The 22,713-nt window shown below is 45.3% G+C and overlaps 8 protein-coding genes across 8 annotated transcripts; 2 read left to right on the plus strand and 6 right to left on the minus strand.

The window, feature by feature from the left end:
- Window positions 1–130: 130 nt before the first annotated feature.
- On the minus strand, window positions 131–1,198 carry PFICI_14773 (uncharacterized protein; the record flags this gene model as incomplete). Its single annotated transcript, XM_007843354.1, has 1 exon — window positions 131–1,198. The coding sequence occupies one exon, from the start codon at window positions 1,196–1,198 to the stop codon at window positions 131–133; it is 1,068 nt and encodes a 355-aa protein (XP_007841545.1).
- A 3,231-nt stretch (window positions 1,199–4,429) lies between these two features.
- On the plus strand, window positions 4,430–5,443 carry PFICI_14774 (uncharacterized protein; the record flags this gene model as incomplete). The annotated part of the gene is made up of 2 exons (XM_007843355.1): window positions 4,430–4,809; window positions 4,867–5,443. The coding sequence occupies 2 exons, from the start codon at window positions 4,430–4,432 to the stop codon at window positions 5,441–5,443; spliced, it is 957 nt and encodes a 318-aa protein (XP_007841546.1).
- A 710-nt stretch (window positions 5,444–6,153) lies between these two features.
- PFICI_14775 (uncharacterized protein) lies at window positions 6,154–6,708 on the minus strand (the record flags this gene model as incomplete). Its single annotated transcript, XM_007843356.1, has 1 exon — window positions 6,154–6,708. The coding sequence occupies one exon, from the start codon at window positions 6,706–6,708 to the stop codon at window positions 6,154–6,156; it is 555 nt and encodes a 184-aa protein (XP_007841547.1).
- Window positions 6,709–7,501: 793 nt separating this feature from the next.
- On the minus strand, window positions 7,502–8,605 carry PFICI_14776 (uncharacterized protein; the record flags this gene model as incomplete). Its single annotated transcript, XM_007843357.1, has 2 exons — window positions 7,502–8,284; window positions 8,348–8,605. The coding sequence occupies 2 exons, from the start codon at window positions 8,603–8,605 to the stop codon at window positions 7,502–7,504; spliced, it is 1,041 nt and encodes a 346-aa protein (XP_007841548.1).
- A 1,100-nt stretch (window positions 8,606–9,705) lies between these two features.
- On the minus strand, window positions 9,706–11,379 carry PFICI_14777 (uncharacterized protein; the record flags this gene model as incomplete). Its single annotated transcript, XM_007843358.1, has 1 exon — window positions 9,706–11,379. The coding sequence occupies one exon, from the start codon at window positions 11,377–11,379 to the stop codon at window positions 9,706–9,708; it is 1,674 nt and encodes a 557-aa protein (XP_007841549.1).
- Window positions 11,380–12,410: 1,031 nt separating this feature from the next.
- PFICI_14778 (uncharacterized protein) lies at window positions 12,411–13,431 on the minus strand (the record flags this gene model as incomplete). Its single annotated transcript, XM_007843359.1, has 2 exons — window positions 12,411–12,523; window positions 12,666–13,431. 2 exons carry the CDS (start codon window positions 13,429–13,431, stop codon window positions 12,411–12,413), a joined length of 879 nt encoding a protein of 292 aa, XP_007841550.1.
- Window positions 13,432–14,569: 1,138 nt separating this feature from the next.
- Window positions 14,570–15,198, plus strand: PFICI_14779 (uncharacterized protein; the record flags this gene model as incomplete). The annotated part of the gene is made up of 2 exons (XM_007843360.1): window positions 14,570–14,605; window positions 14,701–15,198. The coding sequence occupies 2 exons, from the start codon at window positions 14,570–14,572 to the stop codon at window positions 15,196–15,198; spliced, it is 534 nt and encodes a 177-aa protein (XP_007841551.1).
- Window positions 15,199–15,741: 543 nt separating this feature from the next.
- On the minus strand, window positions 15,742–17,328 carry PFICI_14780 (uncharacterized protein; the record flags this gene model as incomplete). Its single annotated transcript, XM_007843361.1, has 2 exons — window positions 15,742–16,677; window positions 16,747–17,328. The coding sequence occupies 2 exons, from the start codon at window positions 17,326–17,328 to the stop codon at window positions 15,742–15,744; spliced, it is 1,518 nt and encodes a 505-aa protein (XP_007841552.1).
- Window positions 17,329–22,713: the final 5,385 nt, after the last annotated feature.

A 22,713-nucleotide genomic window follows, 5' to 3' on the forward strand; every position in this document is an offset into this window, starting at 1 on the left:
GGCTCGGATAGCTCGGTTAATATTGCACGTCGCCCATGTGATCCGCTTGATAGATGGGCCTTGCGAGGCGGCGGGATGATCTCAGCAAGGCCTTATCAATGACAGGTTCCATGGCGCACAACTGTCTCATCTAAGAGCCTCGACAATAAACATCAAACGCATCTAGAAAGATAAAGATGGTGTCTAGTGAGAAGAGGTTGAGCTGCTCTCTGTATTTGTCGGGAATCAAGTCCGTCCCGTGGTTTACCAGCTCTTCCGTTGCACGATTCATGCGCAGAACCTGAGCCCAGCTGACGATACGGTCTTCCAGCAAAAAGGTAGGAAAGGTGGCACCTGCCAATTCCCTCACGATCCAACTATTCTGGAAATAAGGTCGAAGCATAAAGTTTCTCATGGCTTCATGAATTGGACAGTCGTCCAATTGATTGACCTCATCCGCCACCAGCCAAGGCTGCATCATCCCTGCCATCCAGGAAGAGTGCGGCGAATAGTTCTCTGGGTGATCTGCCTTATCTTTTGGACTACCAAACCCGTCTGGCATGGCACGATCTATGGTTTTCAGGGTGTCGACAAGAATTTCTGAGCTGTCGTGCTTGAGACCGAGCCAGCCGACAACAGTACGAGCGCGACGGTAGGCAACCTGCATTAATTTCGCCCTGTCACCTGCTTCTCGAGAATCATCCTCATTGATGCATAAACTATCTGTCCAGATCCGCAAGGGTTGAGGCTTGGGCGGGTTGGTCTTTCCAGAGTTGACAAGATCACAGAGGCGGCGTAGTGGCTGGCGGGAGCTGTACGATTCCTTGCTGCTGACAGAAGCGACGTCAAGGTTGCGGCTCAGCTTTGGGGTCGAGCTGATGCTGGACGATATCGAGTGGCGTGATGATGGCCCAGAACCATCATTGAAGACAGTTCTCACGTGGCGAATTGCCTCTGCCAGAGTGGCGGGAATATGAACTCTGGAATGGTTCATGAGAATGATCTCTGCAATGGTGGAATCGCCCAGCAAAACGGACAAACCAACAAATACTGGTTTCTCGCTCAGTGGCACGTTCACTAGGCGACATGAAATTGGCCTCTCGAGGTGGCCGGTCGGGGCAATCTCAAGTAGGCGAATCTCGGGTATCCTTGAGCTGAGACGTTTGTAAGAAATCGACCTGATTGAAGACGACGAATAAGTCGATGTCTGGGACGCCATTGCGTCAGACTTGTAAGGACGAGCGGGCAACTACCAGCTGGAATATTGTAAGAGATTGTAGAGAAACCGGAAAAAAAGTCATGAGAGACGAGGTATTCTTCAGTAAAATCTGGGGGTGTGCCGGCAATTCCGCCCCAACGGCCGTTGCCCAAGTGGAAAAGAAGCCTTGAGGGGGTCCACGACACATTGCATCCTTCCTTAGGCGAGAGTCAGCCAAAGGGCATGACGCTGATTGCTGGCGGTCCTGGATAGACCCGTACAGGTCAGGCCATATCAAGCCCGAGAACGGGGTCCTAAAATACAATCGGGACCTTCGTGACCCCAGGTTGTGAGGGGGAAAAGTCGTTCTAGCATCCCTGGCATTGCACTAAGCAAGGTGCCCAAAAGGAACTTCTGGAGTCTGATGGAGCGTTCTGCAGCTAGGTTTTAGGTAGTAGGAAGGAGCTCAAGTAATCCTCCTTGCTGACCACTATTGTCTCGGCTGGCCTAACCGCGGTAAGTAACGTGCGTAATAGCACAGACTTTAAATCGCCCTTGAAAAGTTTAGATGTCGTTTGTCACCTGTTGCACATGAATGGAACACGTCTAGAAGTTGTCCGGACATGCAAAGAGGAACTAGACAAGTGCCCAGAGAGCGAAAAACTGACTGGTGTTGCGGTGGAGGAGAATGGCAAGGACACCTGCAGTCTCCACTAAACTCACTGCGCTAGCATAAAGCCCCTTGATTGCACGCATTCCCTGGGAGTATTGCTTTTGGCTATGCCTGAGAGCACAAGCTGGAAATCTCGAATCGAAGATACTTGAACAAGTTGGAAAGGGATATATGGTGTTGTATAGTTATATTATGAAAAGTTGAATAATTTTCCTGAATTTGATATGCTAAACATGACGATACCAAGATGATGAATGCCGATAGAACATGGTGCAGAAGGCCCTAGAGCATGTAGGTTGGGCGGGTATGGAGACGGACTGGTACTAGCAGTTTACTACACGTGTATAATCACGGAAACCAGGGGCTTGGCCCCGCGAAGGGCCGCTTAGGCCCGCAAACAGTCCCCGGGTCGTCCCCATTGGCCACGCTTCGCCCCTGGAACCAACACCAGGCACTCCCGCGGTGCAGCGACGATCCATACCATTACTACATGCACAGTCTTGAGAACGAGGTCCTCTTCTCACGGGCGGCCGCAAACACCGAGTTTCCGCTCATACTATGTTGTAAAAGCAGACAGTTCCTAGATCTCGAACTATCCATATCCGTTCGAGCCGATTGTCGTCGCATTCTACCAATTGCCTGGTGTTGGTGCGCCTGTCCTTCTTCTACCAAGAGAAACCCTGGCTGGGTCTGGGTGCTGTGGTTCCAGCCTCTCTTGAACTTCGGATCAGGGGTTCTTACCACTCACTACACTAGTCTATCTACAGGGGGCGGGCGGCCCAAGCCTTTTTCTCAATTGGGATGCTGGGTCGGCTCATGGTTGGCACAGTTCGTCCTCTGATACTGCCAACAACTAGATACAGAGGCTATCCTGTTCCTGAATGCAGATCCTGCGCTCAGATTCAATCTGTACCTGAATGTTCCATCTCACCATGAACAGCCTATCCGCGTCCTGTGCGTTTTGTAAGTGTGCCGGCGATCCAGAGAACAAGGTTTACCGTGCAGCGCTGGCAGCTACCTGTGTGATTAGTAAACCCGTTCACCAGGACTAGGAGGGATCTCTGAGTGCTCTTCCATGGTCTGCCATAAGGTTCTCAAGTGGTCATTATATTCCAAAATCGGCTCGGCCACTTAGTTGATGATGTAGTGATGCGGCCGATTGGTGTCGGACTGCCATGAGTCAAGGCTTTCGCGTTTGAGTAGTTCCTCCGAGACATGTGTGTTGGCCTTTTGTGGTCTTACCTTCACAAAGGACTTAGCAAGCTGAGCCATAAAACTCGGCAAGAGATTATAAGCGTTCGAAGCTGATGAATGTTGTCTACACGGACAGTGTATATAGCTTGAGACATGGCTGTGGGTCTAACGGATTTAGTTTTCGCCCAAGATTTGTCATCAAGATGAAGACAATGAACTTGTAAATATGATTTGTTTGGAGTCGTGCTTTATAGAATACTGCGCCTGCGGCCTTTCTAGTCTTATATCTCTCGACCCAAGGTTGTGTGCTGGTCAAAAGATCACTGTCAACGAAGACTCTAGATTCCTTATTAGGTTGACTTAGATGTTAAAGTGATAGAATAGTTCTTATTTCCTTGTCTGAAGGCTAGGGTCAGATAAAATAATGACTCGGATGGCGCATGCTTCATATGGCATTGACCCACATGCCTTGTGCTCAGAGCATTTTCAAGAACTGCTAAATATATGGCTAATTCCGTATTGCTCGACTTGGAGAAATAAATGAAAGATTATGACTGGCGCTGGGAAGCCTTGACCTTCACCACGTAATACCTAAAATTGTACAAGTGTGCATGCTTGGTGTGTCTTACCGCCGCCCTCGGCCCCCATTTTCTGTGGATTCATACATGATACATATTTGGTTCAAAATAGGTACATACCTACCTACGCGAAGAAAGATCTTTACATATAAAGCGATGCGGAAAATGGACAAGAAGTCTACTCCATCGTGTTTTTTCCTTCCATAGTCCTTGCATATATACCTCGTTGAAAAGACCTGAAAGATGTAATCACGACAAAGAACCATGATAGCATCCACGGCCAAAACGATTAGCCCCGATACCAGATAAAATGCTTACTTGAAGAAAATGGCGTTTAGATAAACTTTCCGATCACTCCAAAATAGACAGGTTCGGGACCTCAGAGGATTCAACTAGCGCGCTGTCATGCTGACTTTCGGCTCTAATGGATGGAAAGAACTTTGGGACCCCTGCCAAAGCTGAGAATCCAGTCCAATCAAGAGCTGTTTACTGCGCCCAGGAAACAGCTTGGACAGTCGCTAGCGAATACATCTAATGATTTACCCTTTTCGGTATCACCAAATCCCCTGATGTCAGCAGCAGGATTCAATTTGATGATATTGTTACCGCCAGCCCGACGCGAAAAAGAAAATATGGCACTCTTGTGTCGCCTTGATCCTCGCGCCTTGTACGACGGCATCATCTCTGTTGTTCCGACTCTCCCATCCTGAATCCCTTGACGGTGGTTTTACATGTCATTTTTGAACCCAATACCGTGCTGGCAGGTGAAGAAGCAGCTCCGAGCTGCTGCCCTTTGATCAAACAGCCATGTCTAATACCACGCCCACGACAGCTGCCGCTGCTTCGCGCACCAATCTCGGACCCCTCACCACGACTTTCACGTACCCGTCGAGCTGCAACGTGGCGATCCAGGGCTGCGCAACCTGCGATTATGGTTGGCAAGCTCAAACTTGCAGCGACAATGCTTTTAATGCACAGGGTGTCCAAGATAATCCTGATTGCTGGCCTGCACGCGCGACCTCGGTGTCGACAGGTGTGGCCTTGAATGGCTGGGGCTTTTACTCGCCTGGCATCCAATGTCCCGTGGGGTATGCGACCTCGTGTGTCGCGACCGAAGGCGTTGCTGGTGGTTTCAATTTTCAATTCGAGCTGTTACCGAGTGAAACGGCGATAGGATGCTGCCCAACGTGAGTACATACTCCTGGGTCTTGAATGGGTGGTAGAGTACTGACCCTCGTCTGTAGAGGATTCCAGTGCAGTCAGAACTTCAACCGCGACACGGGACAAACGTGTATCAGCGTCGGAAGCACTGGATCCTTTGCCGCCGTCCAATGCTCGTCTGGCCAGAGCGAGGGGTTCACCTACCTCGATTTGCCCGCGACCGTCACAGAAACAGTCTCGAGTTCGGAAAGCGCCCTTATCCTCGAAACTTTTACTCTCTCGGCGCCGCTCTTCCAACTCAACTTTCAGTCGTCCGATCTGCCCTCGACAGTCACGGGACCCATAACCATCACAACTGACGCCACCACGTCCTCGGCCTCGACGTTTCCACAGACCGCATCATCCGCGAGTGGAGGGCTTTCGACAGGCGCAAAAGCAGGAATTGGAGTCGGTGCTGGTCTTGCTGTTATTGCACTCTTTGGTGCTCTTCTTTTTTACTTTTCCCGTCGGAGAAAAAGACCCGCTGAATTGGCCGGGCCGTTACCTACGGAAACACCTAAACCGGAACTGGCTGGACAGGCATATACTGTTCCAACCGAACTTCACGCGAACCCAACAGCTCAGGAACTACCCGGGAACTCTTTACCTGTATACAAGTGACCGATTAAACCTTGATGCACAAAGTCATAATACGCGCATGCAGCTGTTCGTACTCAATGCGAGGACGACATTGATGATTCCCTGCCGTTGACAGTTGGGGGTATAACACTAAGGTTGGGTGCTTGAGAACCTAATAACTCCAACGGAGTTCCTTTCTATGGCCTGAAAACAATGTCTCCATAGAACAGTGAATGGAAAGGCATGAAATGTCCATATTGATCGACATTAAGGGCACGGCCATTATGCCAAAGGCGATAGATGAGCTTTAACTCGACCAAGTTAAAGACGTATCACTCAATTCGAGGATGACTCCCGATTAGTCCTTGCATCTGAGCCAGTTGCAGGTTAAACAAAAAGTCTCCCCAGTTGGCTAGGAGATTGCCCCCAGCGGCCGGTGTAGCAGGCGGTGTCCCGACCTGGCTTGTATGGATGGATTAATGCACTGGCATCGAGTCCAGTCTTCATTGTGTACGGATACAGTCGCGTCCTACAGAGACAGTGGCGGGTCTACCAGACTCATTAAAGCCCTGTCAAAGATACTACGGCTTATCATAATTCTAAAAGATAACGAAAAAGAAAACAAGGAAATCGAATTTCAAGGCTTTATTTCAGATTACTATAATAGGCATCTATGTTTCACCGTGATTGGCTCTCGCCAGAGCTGCCCCATCCGGAGCATTTCCCATACGGTCTCAGAAAATCTGCCCAATTCATTGAGCCTTTGGGTTCCAAATCTTGAACTCAAGTTCGTAATCGCCTTGCATCTTGATGTATTTATCCGTGCACGGCATATATCCGTTTGCCTTGAAGTGGTCCGCCTGCTGATATTGATTGATCAAGGTGTGCAGAATATCCGACATGTCCTGGGCTCCGACAAAGTAGGCATACGACACGGCGTTGAACGACGTGGGCCGGATACTAAAGGTGCAGGTCTCCACGGTGATCAGGGGGGCGAAGCCCGTCTTGATGTCGGCGCGCTGCGGCCAGTTGGAGTCCAGCGAGTAATAGGCCTTGTCCTTGACGTCGTTGATCTTGTTGAGCATGGCCAGGCAGTCGACCGACAGGGCCGCGTCCTTGTCGCCCGAGTGGTTCTCCAAGTCGTGCGTGTCGCCGCACAGGTTGCCCTTGGCGTGGTTGTTGAACGTGTACAGTTGGTCCACCCAGGCAATCTGGTTCAGGATGGAGTCGCGGGGAAGGACGTCAGCTACGGCCCCAGCTGCAAGCTTTGCGGCAAGGGCAACAAGTGAAGCTGTCATGAGATGCATTTTCGTGGTAGTGATGAAAATGTAATTGTGTACTGAGGATGCTGCAATCAATGTGAGAGCAGTTGTTTCTTTTATAGAGTGGCGTGGTGATTAAATGGCCCACCCTTCTTTGATACATACTCAGCACTATCCATAGCTTTATAATGATTCACTTGTAGTCGCTCAACTAGCGGTTTAATGTGATTAAAGCAATGGAGGACAAGACATGTGTTTATTGCCACCATGAGAGACTGGGGCGAGTGAATAATGGCGTGTCTTTGTCTGTTGCTCAATATTTCTTTGTGCTCATTGAATTTTGAGAAACCCAAGAAAGTAGCAACGAAGTACATCCTTCCTCCAAAGACACAAAAGATGCCTGCATCCTGTGCACAACAGGTTGGGCCCAATAAGCACCAGTGCCGCCACCTGTCTATTTTGCCATCTCTTGAAGGCTTTGTGATGCCAATCCCAGAATTTGCTGTCCATTATCGTAATGTGAGGTTTCCCAGCCGTCCCAAACTCATGGCGGTGCCCTTGTTGATCTGAGTATGCCGTTTTGCATCTTCGGCCTGTCGCTGTGGGGGGCTGATTGAATAACTTGGGACAACCGCAGATTGCTTCAAGAGAGCAACGAGTATGTGATTATCAGTCAACAGACTTGATTGGCACAAGTTTCCCTCGTTCTCCGGCTAGCATGGGGAAACAATCTCCCCCTCGCCATGGTGCCAATGCAGCAGAATCGTGATCGGTGCCGAGCGTCCAGTTCGGCCGTGTCGTTTCAAGCTTATATTCCGAGGTGGTTGCCCGTGTCACTTCATATGATGAGCGATTGGAGTAAGGTAAACCCAACGAGACACCATATTGCCGTTGCCTTGCGGCCCACAGCCGAGGAGTCAGAGTCGTCGTCTGACCCGTCCGTCCCGTCCGTTCCATTTCCACCCGTCGTATTCGTTGACTTGGTTTGAATATCGAGCGTGTAGTTGCCAAAGAATTCCAGAATCATCGGGGTCGCATCGAATGATGCCGTGGCCGAGTCGTCGTCGTTTGCGAAAAGTTTCTTCGTCGGCCAAACATGTCCAATGCTCTTTCCATCGTAGACATGCGAAACAAGACCCAAGTTTGAGTCGTTGCCAAACTGGTACAAAGTCGCCGACTTTGTGAGGTCCGTCGATGTGTTGGTAGAGTCAAGATCATTCCGCTCTGCCCATTCTTGAACCCAGTGCGGTATCGCGGGCAGGCAAGAATCACGCCTACTGTCATCGCCATCGTAGGGAATGACTGGATCATCGCCTCCGTGAAACTCCAGCATGGGAATACCAGTCCGGCCCGCCGAACATGGGATCTTGACCGAGGCGGGCTTGCAGTTGTCGTTGGCATCTGTTATGTAGAAGGCACCCGAGACGGGTGCAAAGGCAGCGAATCTATTTGACAGAGTTTCGTCGCATGCTAAAAGCCCAGCCATGCCGCCGCCCTGGGACTTGCCCGTGGCATAAATCTGCGAAATATCGATGCATAGCGTGGACTCGATATCGTCTAGGATATCTGTCACGAATCCGATATCGTCAGATGTGCTGTTGGGGCTGACTTGCCATTGCGCCTGGAAAGCGGGGCCGGGTTAGTGGATGGATGCTGACTTTCCTTTGCTGACACGGTAACCTACATCGATGGCCTCTGGATAGATGACAATGTACTGGTCGTTGACATCAGAGTTGGTCAATTGATCAAGGTCGAGCTGCGTCTCGGGAGACTGGCCGCCTCCGTGGAATGACAGGATTAGCGGCGCTGGCGTGTCTGTTGAGTAGTTGTCTGGTATCGAAAGCAGATATGATCGACCAGAGAGTGTCTCATTGCTGGTTTTGCCCACTGAGAATGACGAGTCTGTATTAAAACAACCTGAAGAGGATATATTTTGAGACATGGCTTCAATATCGCTAGCAAAACAAAAATTTACAAACAAAATATCATTGCTGCACCGAGATGACGGATATGGGACAATCTATAGTCTTGTGTGATGTTGTGGTGCAAAGAGAATGAATTCCAGAGGTTGACGAGGTGAATGGCCCTGGCTTGGCAGGGAACACGAGGAAGAGCAGGAAGAAAAAAAATCGCTAGGGGGCCGGGCCAACAACAGCGGATGTGGCTTGCGTAAGGCACTTCGTGTTTCAAAACTATTGCCGCCAATCACACGCCAAGGCGGCGGTACGTGGACCTAGCCCACGGGAGATCTTCATCTACAGCAGGAAATTCTTATCTTGGTTAATGCCTGATCGGAGATAAGGATTCGCGTATCTGTCCGCTTACAGTACCTACCTAATTGAGCATTAAGGGGGTCTATGTTCCATTAGGCATCCACGATTTCCATCATGCAAAAGTCGAGATGTCACATGATATTGAGCCAGGATACTGTACTATAGTACTGCGTATATATCCTATCACTTGTTTCACGAGTATATCACGAGTAATAGTGGTCATAACTCGTCCGAAAGGAGCGCCACAAGGTCGCGGGTGCTAATGTAGGTACCAAATTTAGCTTTTTAGTTGGCTAATGCCAAGATTACAGCGTACCTACCCAACTAGCATGAGCATTCCTGCGGGCAAGAGCAAAGAAAGGTGGTGAATCCATCCAAGTAAGCTCACTGTCAGCTGGAGCAATGTTTTCTTGCTTCCTGCCTACGACCACGGAGCGAGCTCCAAAGTCTCCAGCATCTTTCGTGCCCCGAGTATGCCTTATAAATGAGCCCGTGTCTTAGTTTCGAAACCATTTTTGACTATTTGGGACTATCATATACGCACTCGCGAAAGAGTACACCTTTGATGTCACACTGACGTCCTTCGTTTATAGTACCCACCGCAGATCTTCCGCTCTGGGCATGTTGGATTATTTTTATCCATTTTGCTTTTATACCTCGACCAGCTTATCGTTGATTTTCCCCTTCGCATTAGCTCATGTGCGGGTTTCAACAATGTTCGTGCTCCATTGATTGGTACTTTCCCCCCCTGTATATACCTATTAGACTATTAGTCCACAATCTTCCACTGAGGCCCGAATCTCTTCTTATAGTCATTGTAAAAAGATCCATCATACAGCAGGCCATCACCCTGGTCCTGCGTGGATTCATGTCTGTGCGGGCTCCAGTCGTCGTGTACATCGCCGGCGTACACGTGGATGGGGTACGACTCTTCAAAAATCTCAATGTCGCAGCCGCGATAAGCTTTTTGTAAGAGCTCATCATTGTCGGGCACTCCGTTCTCTCCAGGTATCTCAATGCTGTCCAGACGTCTTCTAATGCCTTTAACTTGGATGCCTCGGAATACAAGGCGACGGAGACTTGCGAAAGAGCCACTCTGCTCAAGAAACAGTGGCAATACTTTTCGGCAAAAGATGACGTCCCCCCAATCCGGATTCAACAGGTGAGGGGCCATTTCGTCGCTTCGGTAAGATCCTTTGTGATTCGGAACTGAATCACCATCGCGAACGGTATCGCCCACCTTTTGCGGGATTCTGTGCTCGAGAATAACCTCTTTCAGTGTAGCCGCGACGCCTTTGAGTAATGCAGCCCACTCAAGGCAGAGGAGCTGCTCATACTGACCAGAAATACCTCTGAACCCTATGGTTCCGACGTCGCCAACACTTGCCTGGCCAGTATACGGCTTGACTAGATGAAGATGGGTGAGCGATGTAAGTCTTGCAGGTAGCGTTCTCGGCAGCCATATTGGTGCATGTAGAGCCCAAGGTCGACTCTCATGGTCATTCTCGTCATCAGAGTACTCGGTATCAGTTCCTTTATTGTTGTCACTATCGTTCGCAAGTGCGACAGCCTCTGCCCCATTCCGTTGGATATTGTCGGCCTGCTCTTCAGTAACTGGCATTAGGTCGTAGACCTCGTTCAAGAGTATCTGTCGATAAGCTTTATCGTCTGTCGGCGTGGCAAGTATACCAATATCCAGATGCTTGATGTGTTTCGCATTATTGCAAACGTTTCTTACAAAAGCACCCGAAAGATAACCGCGAAGCTTGAGGTTCTGCAGCTTTGGTAGGTAGATATCTGGAGCTAATGGGGAATGGCCATTATTTAAAGGCAGCCCAATGAGCTCCAGGGACGTCAGATTCGGAAAGCTGCCAATGACTTCTGCCACTTCGCCGTCCACACCGATGGACATGCACAGAGAGCGTACGTGCTGTGCCAGATCATCCCAACGGTCCCGGGAGCTAAAGCCGCGGACGCAGACAAACAGTTCTTCCCTTCCGAACTGAAAGTTTCTGCGACCGCGCATTTGAGATAGTCTACTTGCAGGACTTTTAATGACTTGCAAGAAACTCCATCTCTTCTCAAGGCGCTTTTCCCATTTGTCAGGATCTGAATTGAACTCGGCCTGAGCATATTTGCGCTCCGAGGGCTCCCGCACAAGTTTGTCGTATGGATACTCGGCATAGTACGCGGCATCAGGCTCTGGCTGGAAATTGCGGCCCGGGTGCCTTTTGGATAATGTGAAAATATCAACGTCGTCTTCAATATCTACACCCTCATGAGTGCCACGATGGTGCAACTCGATTTCACGCCAAAGAATTGGAGTCAAGCTGTGGTTGATGGTCTTGCATGTGCGACAGAGACTTGCTTGGTCTGGGGTCAGCAGCAAGGTCGCAATGCCCTGAAATAGTTCGGGAGGGATTGTTTGCAATGACGGAGCCATGTCTTCCTTGATGTCTGCTGCGACAGCGACAGAAACAAAGCGAGAAATGAGGGACCGATGAGCTCAAAGGAAGCTCAAGCTCGCCCAATATGCTAGACAGGAATGTCTTGAAGTAATTGAGTTTTTCCCCCGTCATGAATTGGCGGTCCCTTCGTTTTCTGATCCGTGCCCACAGGCGCCTGACGGCGTTCTAGTTAGCATAAGCTTTAGGGGTCTAGGTCAGTAAATCCAGAGGGGTAGTGGGGCGCCAATTCAGGCGTCCTCGGGTGGCTTTTTCTTTGGCATTATTAAAAATAAATCATGTTTTCAAAATAGGCTGGCATATCGATATTGAACGATGCGCATATACTGAACATTACTTGTAGCATTAAAAGCTGGTGTTGTTATTTCTTTCAGCATCTTAAGTTGACACAAACAACGAGGACTGCCAGCAAGACCACTGGCTTGAAATGCCTAAGCGAGTTCGGAGGATTGTGTCGGCTAGCAGCAGTAGCCCCAGTGCCGCAAGGATTTCTGTGCGAATCACAGGCTGGATTGCGATGAATATAAGTTGCGCGAAAGCCGCGAGAGAGCCGCGAGACGTCAAGAAACGGACAAGTCAGTATATTGACCTGGAGAACACAAATCCATTGAGCAATATTCCCTTGGATTGTTCACCGGATATACCGTCTCGCATGCTTAGATCCGGCAGGCAGAGCCGCTACACAAGCCCAAAGCCTCAACGGCCTCTTATAGCCGGGGCCTAGCTCCAACCACTTGCCACCTCGTCGATAAACGATTGATTGTTTCGTCGTCTACCATGCTGGCCGGGCTTCTGCAGCCATTCCAATCAGCCATGGCCTATTATCTAGTATCTGGTCAGCACAAGTTTTGTTTCCTTTGGGATAACATGCGGCTACACACCCGAGCACCTGAACGAAAGCGTCTGCTAACGACCAGACATCTCCAATTGCGAGAAGTCTGCCTCATTTCAGCCATCTTGTTGCTTCGTTGCTTGTTGGGCAAATTGACCATTATCAAAACCGACGAAGTTATTCCAACGGCCCGTTAAAGTTTCTCTCTTCTCCTTCCCAGCCGATGCGTGGCCATCCCTCGGGCAGAGTGGAAAAAGCCGGGAAGTTCCATCGACCATCGCAGGCGCCATCTGAGCAATCCAGATTGCACAAGCCAAATACTTTGCAGTAACATTCGCTGGCCGACGGGCAGTACACTGACTCCTTGCCAAATATTACTGCGACGAACAACATCAGGTCAAGTACCTCGCAAGGAGCTGCAGTTAGACTTACTATGCCAAGCAAACTCGAATACTCTCCCGCTGAGACTGTCATCCAAAGGGGTCTCCAATAACCACTGCCTGTACCTCAAATAATCGCTCCGAGGACGATGCTGAATGGTCTGGCGTGTGACACCAAACTGCGAACAACAACCCACGGCGACAACTTCAGGTACTGGCAAGTCTGGGAACAGCTCCTCAAATGCTTGTTTATAAATACTTTTTGTTGATAATTGTGCATCGTCCCCGTTTGCCTCATCCTCAAAAGGACGGATTTCAGCTGGGCAGCCAATGACCCAGACGCACCTGAGATTGACGTATCCACTTTCTTGGAGATATGGAAGCTGAAGATTGCGTAGTGTTGGTATGGCGTCATAGTCTGGATCATCATTATGCCAGGCAAAGCGCGATGCGTGGATGAAGAGCACGGTACTCGGAAGATGGTCGTAGTGATCAATGATATAAGTCAGGTACACCATGGCCTCGTGCCCCTTATTGACCGGTACCGTCAAGGATGCTTTTGAATCGTCGACGACATATATGTTTGTCTTCCATTCTGGCAGATAGGTCGAAAGCCACTTGGTGTTTTCCTTCTTAGTGCTGGCGACGACTATTTCCACATTCGATATGTGATTGTCGTGCAACACCGGTGCCAGGGTGAGCGATTCATCGTGTCCAGACCATGTGACGAAGTCCCCATAATACCAGGGGAACAGAACTGTGAGGAGCAAACCGATTGCGAGGCACGTTCCGAGGATGTGCCTCTGCAATGCGATCATCTTAGCTCCAACTTTGAGGGAAAGCGCCCCTTGTTTACTGCTCTGTCATTGTCTGATCAAAAAGAACAAAAACAAAAAAATGAATTCGTGAAATTGAAAAGTTGAAATGCAGAAAACTGAATTCTGCAAAAGTCCTTATCTTTGGCACTAAAACATTGGGTTGCGAATGCTCAGCCCACATTTCATTACAGCTTGATGCTGGGCGCTATTGGTACCCCGGTCTCAGCTGAGGGAGCCCAAGAATACGACTGGAAGTTGCCCGTGATCCCGGCCGGCGCTTACATGGGCGCTATCGCTCGATCCAATCAGATGATTTGGCGCCCATGCACATTGTTTGTTATAGCAGATGAATAGACGTTGCACGAATCAAATACTTCACTAAATCCCGACATTTTGGAGCCGCAACGCCATAAACTGTTCCCGGCCCGAAGCTCGGTTGGCTATTACGGCTAACCGAAGGATGGTCAGTCATCGCAGAATACTGTTTTTGGGACCATGGCCTCTGTTTTATTGTTGTTGGATGATTGTTGTTGTAATGCTGAAATCATGTTGCTGTAATACTGAAACTCTTCTGTTGGGAGAGCCGGGAGGCTAGAAAAGGGCCAACTTCCCAGATACCTGGATCTTTGAAGTATCGGTGTCCACTATTCTTATTCTACTTCTTTCACATCTTTGCATGTCGAGCTGTCTGGCACTAGGTGCAGTCTCCACAATGTCAAACTTGGCTGATCAGGCCTCGCTATTTGCAAAGAGAGACTCTTGTTCAGACGCCTTTGGAGACTCGCGTATTAATTCTGTCTGCGCTCCGAGTGCAACACTTTGCTGTATATTTCCCACCCCTCCCTTGGCGCCCGAGAAGATTAACATTTCAAGGTATCGAGAAGAACTCATTCTACCCATCGTGTCAACAGTTCCTTGGGAAGGGTTGGTGTTGCGTGGGCAAGTAAGTTTCTCTATTCATAATAGATTCTAGCATCTACGTTTTCTAATTTTCTAATGATAATCAGCAACGTCACGGACAGCTGCTACGTAGACACTCCCTCAGTCTGCGAGGAAGAGAATTCTGTGTCCTGCACAAACGTGACAGACAAAGTATGTTGTCCACGACTAACCAGCTGCGTAGCTGGCTACGCAAGCAATGGGGGTGTTCGATGCCAGATCTTCTACACCGTACGTAAGTTTTTTCACCATGAATACGGCAGTAATCTTTACTCGTTGTCTAAAAAGGTACATAATTGGAATAGAAATGCTGATAATAGTTTGAAATAGGATCTTGTAGCCCTTGCTGCATCAAGTACTGCCTCTACCTCTACGACAAGTACTGCCTCTGCCTCTACGAAAAGTTCCACCTCATCCGGCACGACGTTAACAACAACATCATCGCTGTCAATAGTTTCGACACCTGCATCCGCACCTGCATCTGCATCATCTATTGCCACATTCCCAACCACAGAAGCCAACAGCGACACAAACGCGTCGTCACTCCCACCATCACTACCCGGCGGGGCCATCGCTGGCATAGTCGTAGGCATCGTCGCAGTCATTACCAGCGCAGCGGTGCTAGTGTACTTTTGCCTTCGACGTCGACAGGATACTATCTTTATTCAACAATCACAACTCGAGCCTCCGCCGCCTCAGTATGAGCAGGAACCCTCACACACCGTGGTACCTACCCCCGATCCGACCAAATTCGAAGTGAGCATTATAGGAGAGCTTTTGGGCGAGCAGCCCAATTATAGACATGAGCTAGATGCAGGGAATTTGTAAACAGTTTCTCAAAACAATGAAAAGAAGTAAGAATGCAAAACCGAGAGAGTGGGCGACGGGAGATTCCACAAACCCTAGGGCATGACGTTTGACTTGTGTTTTTCTTCTTCTGTTTTACCGCTGGACTTGTGCCTATTCTCTTTCTCGATACAATACTTAAATAATATCCTTCATCTGTTCACTTGACTCGTTGCAATGTGTCAAAAACATTGTACCGGCTAGGAGATTGACGGCAGAGACAACGGGCGGCGTTTACGCCAAGTGCTGCATTCCTCCAGTGCATGTGTCCCCTATCTTATGGTGCATCCGATTTCAGCATCATTCTCTCCACATCCATTCAGCGCGCAGCGAACTGCTGGCGATTGATAGGGTTCAGTTGTTTCTTCAATATGACTGGACGGCATCTGTCACTCTATCGATCCCTTGATGTTGATAATTCTTCACTTAGGCTCTACTCGACACTCAGTGGTCAAATTATGACCTACTAAAGGGATAGTGTCCTATTGCTCAGGCCAGGATGAAATTGCGTGGCCATCTAGGGAGCTACGCTGGAATTAAAGCTACCTTGGCGCCATGCAGATTCTGAAAGGTCGCTCTGCTCTCCTCTGTCCACGGCCTGTCATCACGACTTTCCAAACAAACAAACTCTCTCAGAATGGTTACCATTGTGTAAGCGACTTCGGCAAAAGCCAGGCGAAAGCCAGGACAGACCCGCGGCCCACCTCCAAAGGGGGTATACTCCCACGTCGGCTTCAAATTGTCCCACCTTTCAGGGCGAAACTCGTCAGCATCCTCGCCCCAAAACTCTCTGTCGCGGAGAATAGACCTAAAGTTCATCTCTACCACATCGCCTTTGCGGACATACAGAGGACTCAGTCCATCCTTGCCGCCTCCCTTGCGTAGAACAACTTCACGCAAGCACTCACGAGATATGAGCGTGGAGATGGGCGTGACCCGGTGTGTCTCACGGATTACGTTCTTGAGGTACCGATAGGTCTTCAAGAGGTCATAGGTAATGTCAAGATCTTTCGTGGGAAGGATTTCGCCCCGCAGTTCGGCCCAAGCCTCTGGGTTCCGAGACAAGTGGAAGAAGGCATTGCTGAGTGTGATTGCAGCTCCATCATGGGCTGGTGTAAAGACATTCTGCATCTGAAAACGCAGCGTGAGGCGGTCTTGGGTCACCTTTGCCATCTCATCAACAAGTCGAATGTGCGATTTCTCTGCTTCTTCCTTGTCCCCTCTTGCCTGTCGTGCTAATGCATTATCAACATGTTCGTCCAAAAACTTATTGACCGTGTCGCAATCGTTCCACCATTTTGGGTCCCTGTGCAGAAAGCGCAACTTTGAGCCTAGCATGAGACGTATCGCAGTTCCTCGCTGGGCATAGAAATACGCATCAAGAAATTCCTTGTGCGAGTCGGGGGAGCGCAGAGCATCCATAGATTCACCGAAGATGAACTCGCTTGCAGTGTCCAGGCTCTGCCATAAAGTGCATCAGTATTCAGCATATCAGAAATCAAGATATTAGGTGTTGGGCTTTTCTCTTACCAGTCGCCTAAACAGAGGCATAAGGTCCACAGTCGAACCATCTCGAGGAATCAATTCTATGAGTCTCTCGACATGTTTTCCAAGATTGCGATTCTCAAGGTTCGCAATGTGAACAACATCGAATGCAGGCTTGATCAGCTTGCGGCGGGAAGCCCATTTATCACCTTCAACGACAGTGATGCCGTCACCCCAGAGGTATTCTGCACCAGAACGAATACGTTCCACACCAAAGTGGTCAAAGTGAGTTGCATGAACAAACTTGGTAATCTCAGGGTCCATTGTCTTGACGTAGCGAATACCCATACCATTGCATACATAGGTCTTGCCGTACTTTTGGAACAGATCCCAATTTAGCTGGCCGAATCTTCGCTCTTGAAATGCCTTTTTGTATAATAGGAACAAATCGAGACCTAAGAATGGGTCTTTGTGGGGATACGTTGGAGGATCCTGGCAGCCGTGGCGCTGCATCATAGATCTCTCGTGGATCCATGCACTGAGCTTTTGATACAAGAGCTTGAGCGTCCAAATGGATGCCAGCGTGCAGCTCATCAGCCACCAGAATGAATCGTCGTAAAAAAGCATAGTGAGGTAGCAAGTAGTTGACAGAAGTGAATATAGATTTTCAAAAAGCTCGAGAGGATAGGGAACAAATATATTTTGTTTGGAAAACCTCACAAGCAGCATCAGTCTCAATCAACATCGGCACCTACGACCAACCGCATACATACAATATACAAGGTGCCAACCGGCATCTGTTTTTGTGGGAAATTAATGGGGACTTAGTGTATTTAGTACAAATGAACGGATCTGGCTATATGGGTTTAGTTAAATAAAATGCACAAGACCTAATTGCCTCCCACAGCCCACCGGAAATAGCCGTCAAGCCGGAGGTCCCGGGGTCTGATGCTTTTATCCGTTAAAACGAGAGTTGTACCTATTACTTTAGTCAAAGTCAACTTTCTATACGCCCTTTATAACGAGCGATTTAATCGAAATAAAAGGATAAGCCCTATTGCGATAATTTGTAATATAGTTTGCAGTTAAATAGTGGTAATTATACCTGTGGTTAGGTTATAATCCACTATACCCAGCAAATATACGAAATGCTCAAAGTCCTTGGGTCGCATCGCTTTTATAAGCCTATTAGCGGCGTTTTCCGTGGATATAACTCTTTTAATTAGAATATTCCTAGCAGAAACTTTTTATTAAATATAATAAAAATACCTCCTAATATATTTTTTCGTAGGTATGCTAGTCTGGGCCTTTGCCTACGCTTTTGCGCCTATGTTATTAACTAATAAAGGAATTGCCTTTTAAGGCATTATCTTTAGTTCCTTTAGTAGGTTCCTAATAAATGCGGCTTTACGAACGCCTTTATTAATAGCGTAATATTCAGCTTTTGTAGTGAATTAAGCAATTACGCTTTGCAGCTTTAAACTCCAGCTTATTAAAGAGCCCGCTATAAACGTTACCTATTTAAACGTAAATCTAAAGGTTAATTTATCGCCTGCAAAATCAGCGTTAACGTAAATATATAATCCCAGTTCCCTATATTTAGTATAGCGATAAAATCGAATATATTTTATCCCCTTTATGCGGGTGCCTTAAAAGTATTATAGCACCTTATTTAAATGCTTAATATAATTAGGGGATAGGTTATTTATAAAGCGCGTTTATACCTTATTAGCGTATGCTATATTTACGCACAGCTTAATTATAGCATAATTCGTTTTCCCAAGTTTTTTAGAGTATTAATTTTTGGATTCCTAATTAACGTAGCTTTTAAACTTATAGGTTACTGCTATTAATCCCGGATTAATAGGAGTAGCAGTATTTTTAATATTCTGGCATCCAAGTTTTTCAAGTATCTAATCCAGATACCTGTCTTATAGCAATATAATGCTATTATTTTCCTTTTAGATAATACGTATTCCCAGATACTATTTAGCGGTACCTAGGTATTATAATTCCAGCTATTTGTTTAGCTATTAAACTAATTTTTCGATAGCTTTAGTGTTTGCATATATAATTATAAAATCGTTTATATAAAAGGTTAGTACCGTTTTATTAGCCTTGTTCTAGTAAATGGCATTATCGGTCTTTAATCCCATAAAGCCCAGCTTCTTTAGTTCCTCCCTAATTCTTTATTGCTATTCGAAGCCACTTTGCTTTAAGCCGTATAAAGGGCGCAATAGCCTAATTATACTGCTAAAAATATAATTATATTATTATGCAATATTAGGGTATTAAAATATAAATTCACTTAAATATAGGAATTAGCGTATATAGATCTTTTTATTAAGCCGGCCTAATAAATAGGCTGCAACAAAATTGATTTAAAAGATCTTCCAGCCTTTAATTATAGCTATCGCGATTAAAACGCAGATGCTTATTTATTTGGCTATATTAGCGAAGGTTTCCTTATAGTTAATTCCGAGGGTTTAAATAAAGCCCTAAGCTATAAGGCGTGCTTTCTATTTATTTATATTATTAATAAAACTATATTTGGTTTTATATATTTATTTAGATCCAACTAATAGCTTTTGCTTTAACTTAAAGTTATTATAATCGAAGAATTCGAACGTTTTTTTTTAAATAATTTAATAATTTTTTTTGCTATAGCTTATTATTAATTAGGCTACTTTTATATATTCCTTGCCTAATTAATTAATAATAAATTAGGGTTATATTTAATAACCAATATTAGGTATTTATCCTATATTTATTCGAACAAATTATTATTAATTAATAGTAAATAATTATGCAAGCCTTTATTTAGCGCAATTAATAGCGCGCCCTTAAAGCTCGGATCTTTTTTATCGTCCTAATTATAGTCCCGTAAATTAATTAAAGCGTAGTAATTATCTTTTATGGTTATATTTATATGTGCGTAGGTATACCTATTTAAGCTTTAACGTGCTATAGTATAATTATAACTACTATTTATATATGCTATAGCATATTTAACTATGCTTTGCTATATAGCTATTTGCATTTAAGGAAAGCCGGCTTTAAATCGCCGCGCCCTTTATCCCTATTCCTTAGCTATATTCGGATTATAAGGCTTTATATAATGAGTTGGCTTTAAAATCCTGTATCGCAACCTATTTTAGACGTGTTACGGGAGTGATTTAATTACTTTTAACGGATTAGGCTAATTAGCGCCTTTATTAAAGTCCTTATAAAATATAACGTAGGAAGTTATAATAAAGCGTACTATATCTAATATATATACTTTATATAGGTATTCCCTAGCGTAACCTATAAGCATACCTTTTAACGCCCTTGCCTGCAATTTCTTAGCTTATACCCTATTTTCCTTTAAAATATACATAAAAATACGCGATCCAAAGATCCTAAAGTGCCTAACTAATAGGCGATTAGGTGTATTTTGTAGCCAGAAGTTATTTTCCTAGCGCTATTAAAAAGTAATTAGTTCCCCTTTAATAGGTATTATACGGTTCAGAACGATAACCTATGCCTTATAGATTTTATCCTAAAATACCGTAGGAATATTTATTTAAATACAAATAGCGCGCGCACTATTTTATAATACCCCGATCGCGCGCTTAGCGGCACCGTTTTGGTACTAGTTATTTAGTGTTAACGTAGTCAATTCGATACCCTTTTGCTATGCGTAATTATCAAAAAAGCCGCCGCCAAAGTCACTAGTTCCATTAATACGAACTGCTTTAATTCGGCGCCTTTTTTTCCCGAGCTTATATTATAGCTAAACGATATATTTAAGGAAATCGCTTTATAAAATCTTTTTAGATAAAATATCGATAAAATATAACTTTATGGTTTTACGGTATTTAATTAATATAAAATAACAACTATTACTTAAATTAACGGGTTTAATCTCCTTAATATCAGTTTATAATAAGGTCGCTGCAAAGTTTGCGCAAATACGCACTAAATCTGCTAAATCGATCCGAACGCTCTTGGCTTTATCGCACGCATCGCATACTAATATAAAAATGCTATTTAAATCCAGATTAATACCCTTAGTGGCCTTAATCGTTCTAATTAGCCGTTCCTTATTTAGATAGCCTAGTCGACGATGTTATAAAATCGTTTATTTAATTAACGGCTTCGTTAATCCGTTTAGTGCTATTAAAGTTTATATATAGAGTAGTTCCTTTTGCCTATATAGCCACAAAAACCACCTTTTTTTGGTTATATTAATAATAGTTAATACTTTATTATTAGGCGTTTTGATAAAATTATTATAAATTTTGAATCTAGCTTTATATAGCTTATTACCAAAAATCACTTTTAATAGGAAGTCTTTAACGTAATAATATTTTTTAAGCGTTAATTCCCGGCGCTCGCCTTTAAAACCGCGCTATACGGTTAATATTTGGCCGTATTTTATTAAATATACTATACCGTTCCTAATTATAATAGGTAACCGATTATGTTTATTTAATTCAATAATTAATTTAACGATAAAATCAGCTTTATCGTTCGTAATATAAATATTAGCGCCTATATCCAATAGCTATCGTTTGCGTAAATCCAGCGCTTAAATGGCCATTAAAATAGGGAAACTATAGTGGTTTATCCTATTTTATATATACGGATCGCATTGCTTAGCAGGTTCATAGCGCCTGCTATTAAGCGTAGCTTATAATTATTTAATTACGCCGGGAGCGACCCGCGTATAGCAATTATAAGCTGTCCTTTATTTTTCCTAATCTTTATCCTAATTAGAGAATTCTATAATTCTAGCGCCTTTAAATTGGTAAAGGGAATTATTATTTGTTATAATTAATAGTAACTGCTAAGAGCCCCGGAGTGCGCCTATAAACGCGCCTTTCCGGCCCCGGCCACGACCCGTACCACGCCCACGGTAATTGCCCCTATTTGCGCTTAATCGCACAATTGCGTTTAACTGCGTAGGTAATTGCGTTAACTGCGTAAAACTAGAATTCTATTCGTTTGCAGTTTTCTCGTCGCGTTTTTTAGATTTGCAATTAACTCGCCGATAACCCTTTTTGCCGCAATACTAATATTCGCCGTTAATTTAACCGTTGCCATTGGTAAATAGTAAATTAGCGTTATTTTTATTACCAATTGCTACTTTGCTTATAAACTCAGTTATAAGGGATTGCTAAAGTTATATAAATCCTAATATAACGCCTTTTAGGAGGATAGCTAATTAATCTCTTTTTCGTTTTATCCATTTTAAAGCCTTATTTTTAGTGGCTCCTAAATATAACTGGATTTAACTATTTAAAATAAGGCGTTAATTACTAGCGTTATGGCTTTTTTGCATATAATAATTCCATTTAGTATTAAATTTGGCTGGGTCTTTGCTATTATAGTCGAATTTATGTAATTTCCTTAATAATTCTTACCTCCTTTCGATAATAACAAAATTAAATTAACGGCGGAGAGCATTCTTTATCTTTATGCCTGTTAAACAGTGTTTTATAATTATCAATAGCGTCCCATTATTAATTATAGCCAAAATTGCAGCAGCAATAAGCTTTTTATCCAAAGGGTAAATAAGGGTTTCTGCGATTTATCCAGCGGCCTGCTTATTAAGCTTAAGCAGTGCTATATAGGCGCGATAATTAAAGGTTCCTGCTAAAAATTTTGATTTATCGATTTTAAACTTAAAGTCTTTTAAGCGAAGAATTAATATAATTAAAGCTTGCTTTAGTATATTATAGCCAGCTGCATTAGCGGCTATTTACCCTATATCTTCAGCTATAGCTTCCGTAGCACCCGCTATAATTGCATACTTTATAACGCTTTGGCCAGCTTCACTAGCGATCGCCTAAGCAGCTATTATAGCGCTCTAATCACCTTTAGTTAAAATGCCCTAGCTAGCAATATAGGGTTCTGGGTAACCTCTAATACCAGGTGCCATATTATAACAAAAAAAGCTATTCGTAATATCTTTTATATTAACTATAATGCTACTATATAGGAAATTAATAGGGACTTAGTGTATTT

The sequence above is a fragment of the Pestalotiopsis fici genome, assembly GCF_000516985.1.
Source record: "Pestalotiopsis fici W106-1 unplaced genomic scaffold PFICI_Scf_13, whole genome shotgun sequence".
Classification (NCBI taxonomy): Eukaryota; Fungi; Ascomycota; class Sordariomycetes; order Amphisphaeriales; family Sporocadaceae; genus Pestalotiopsis; species Pestalotiopsis fici.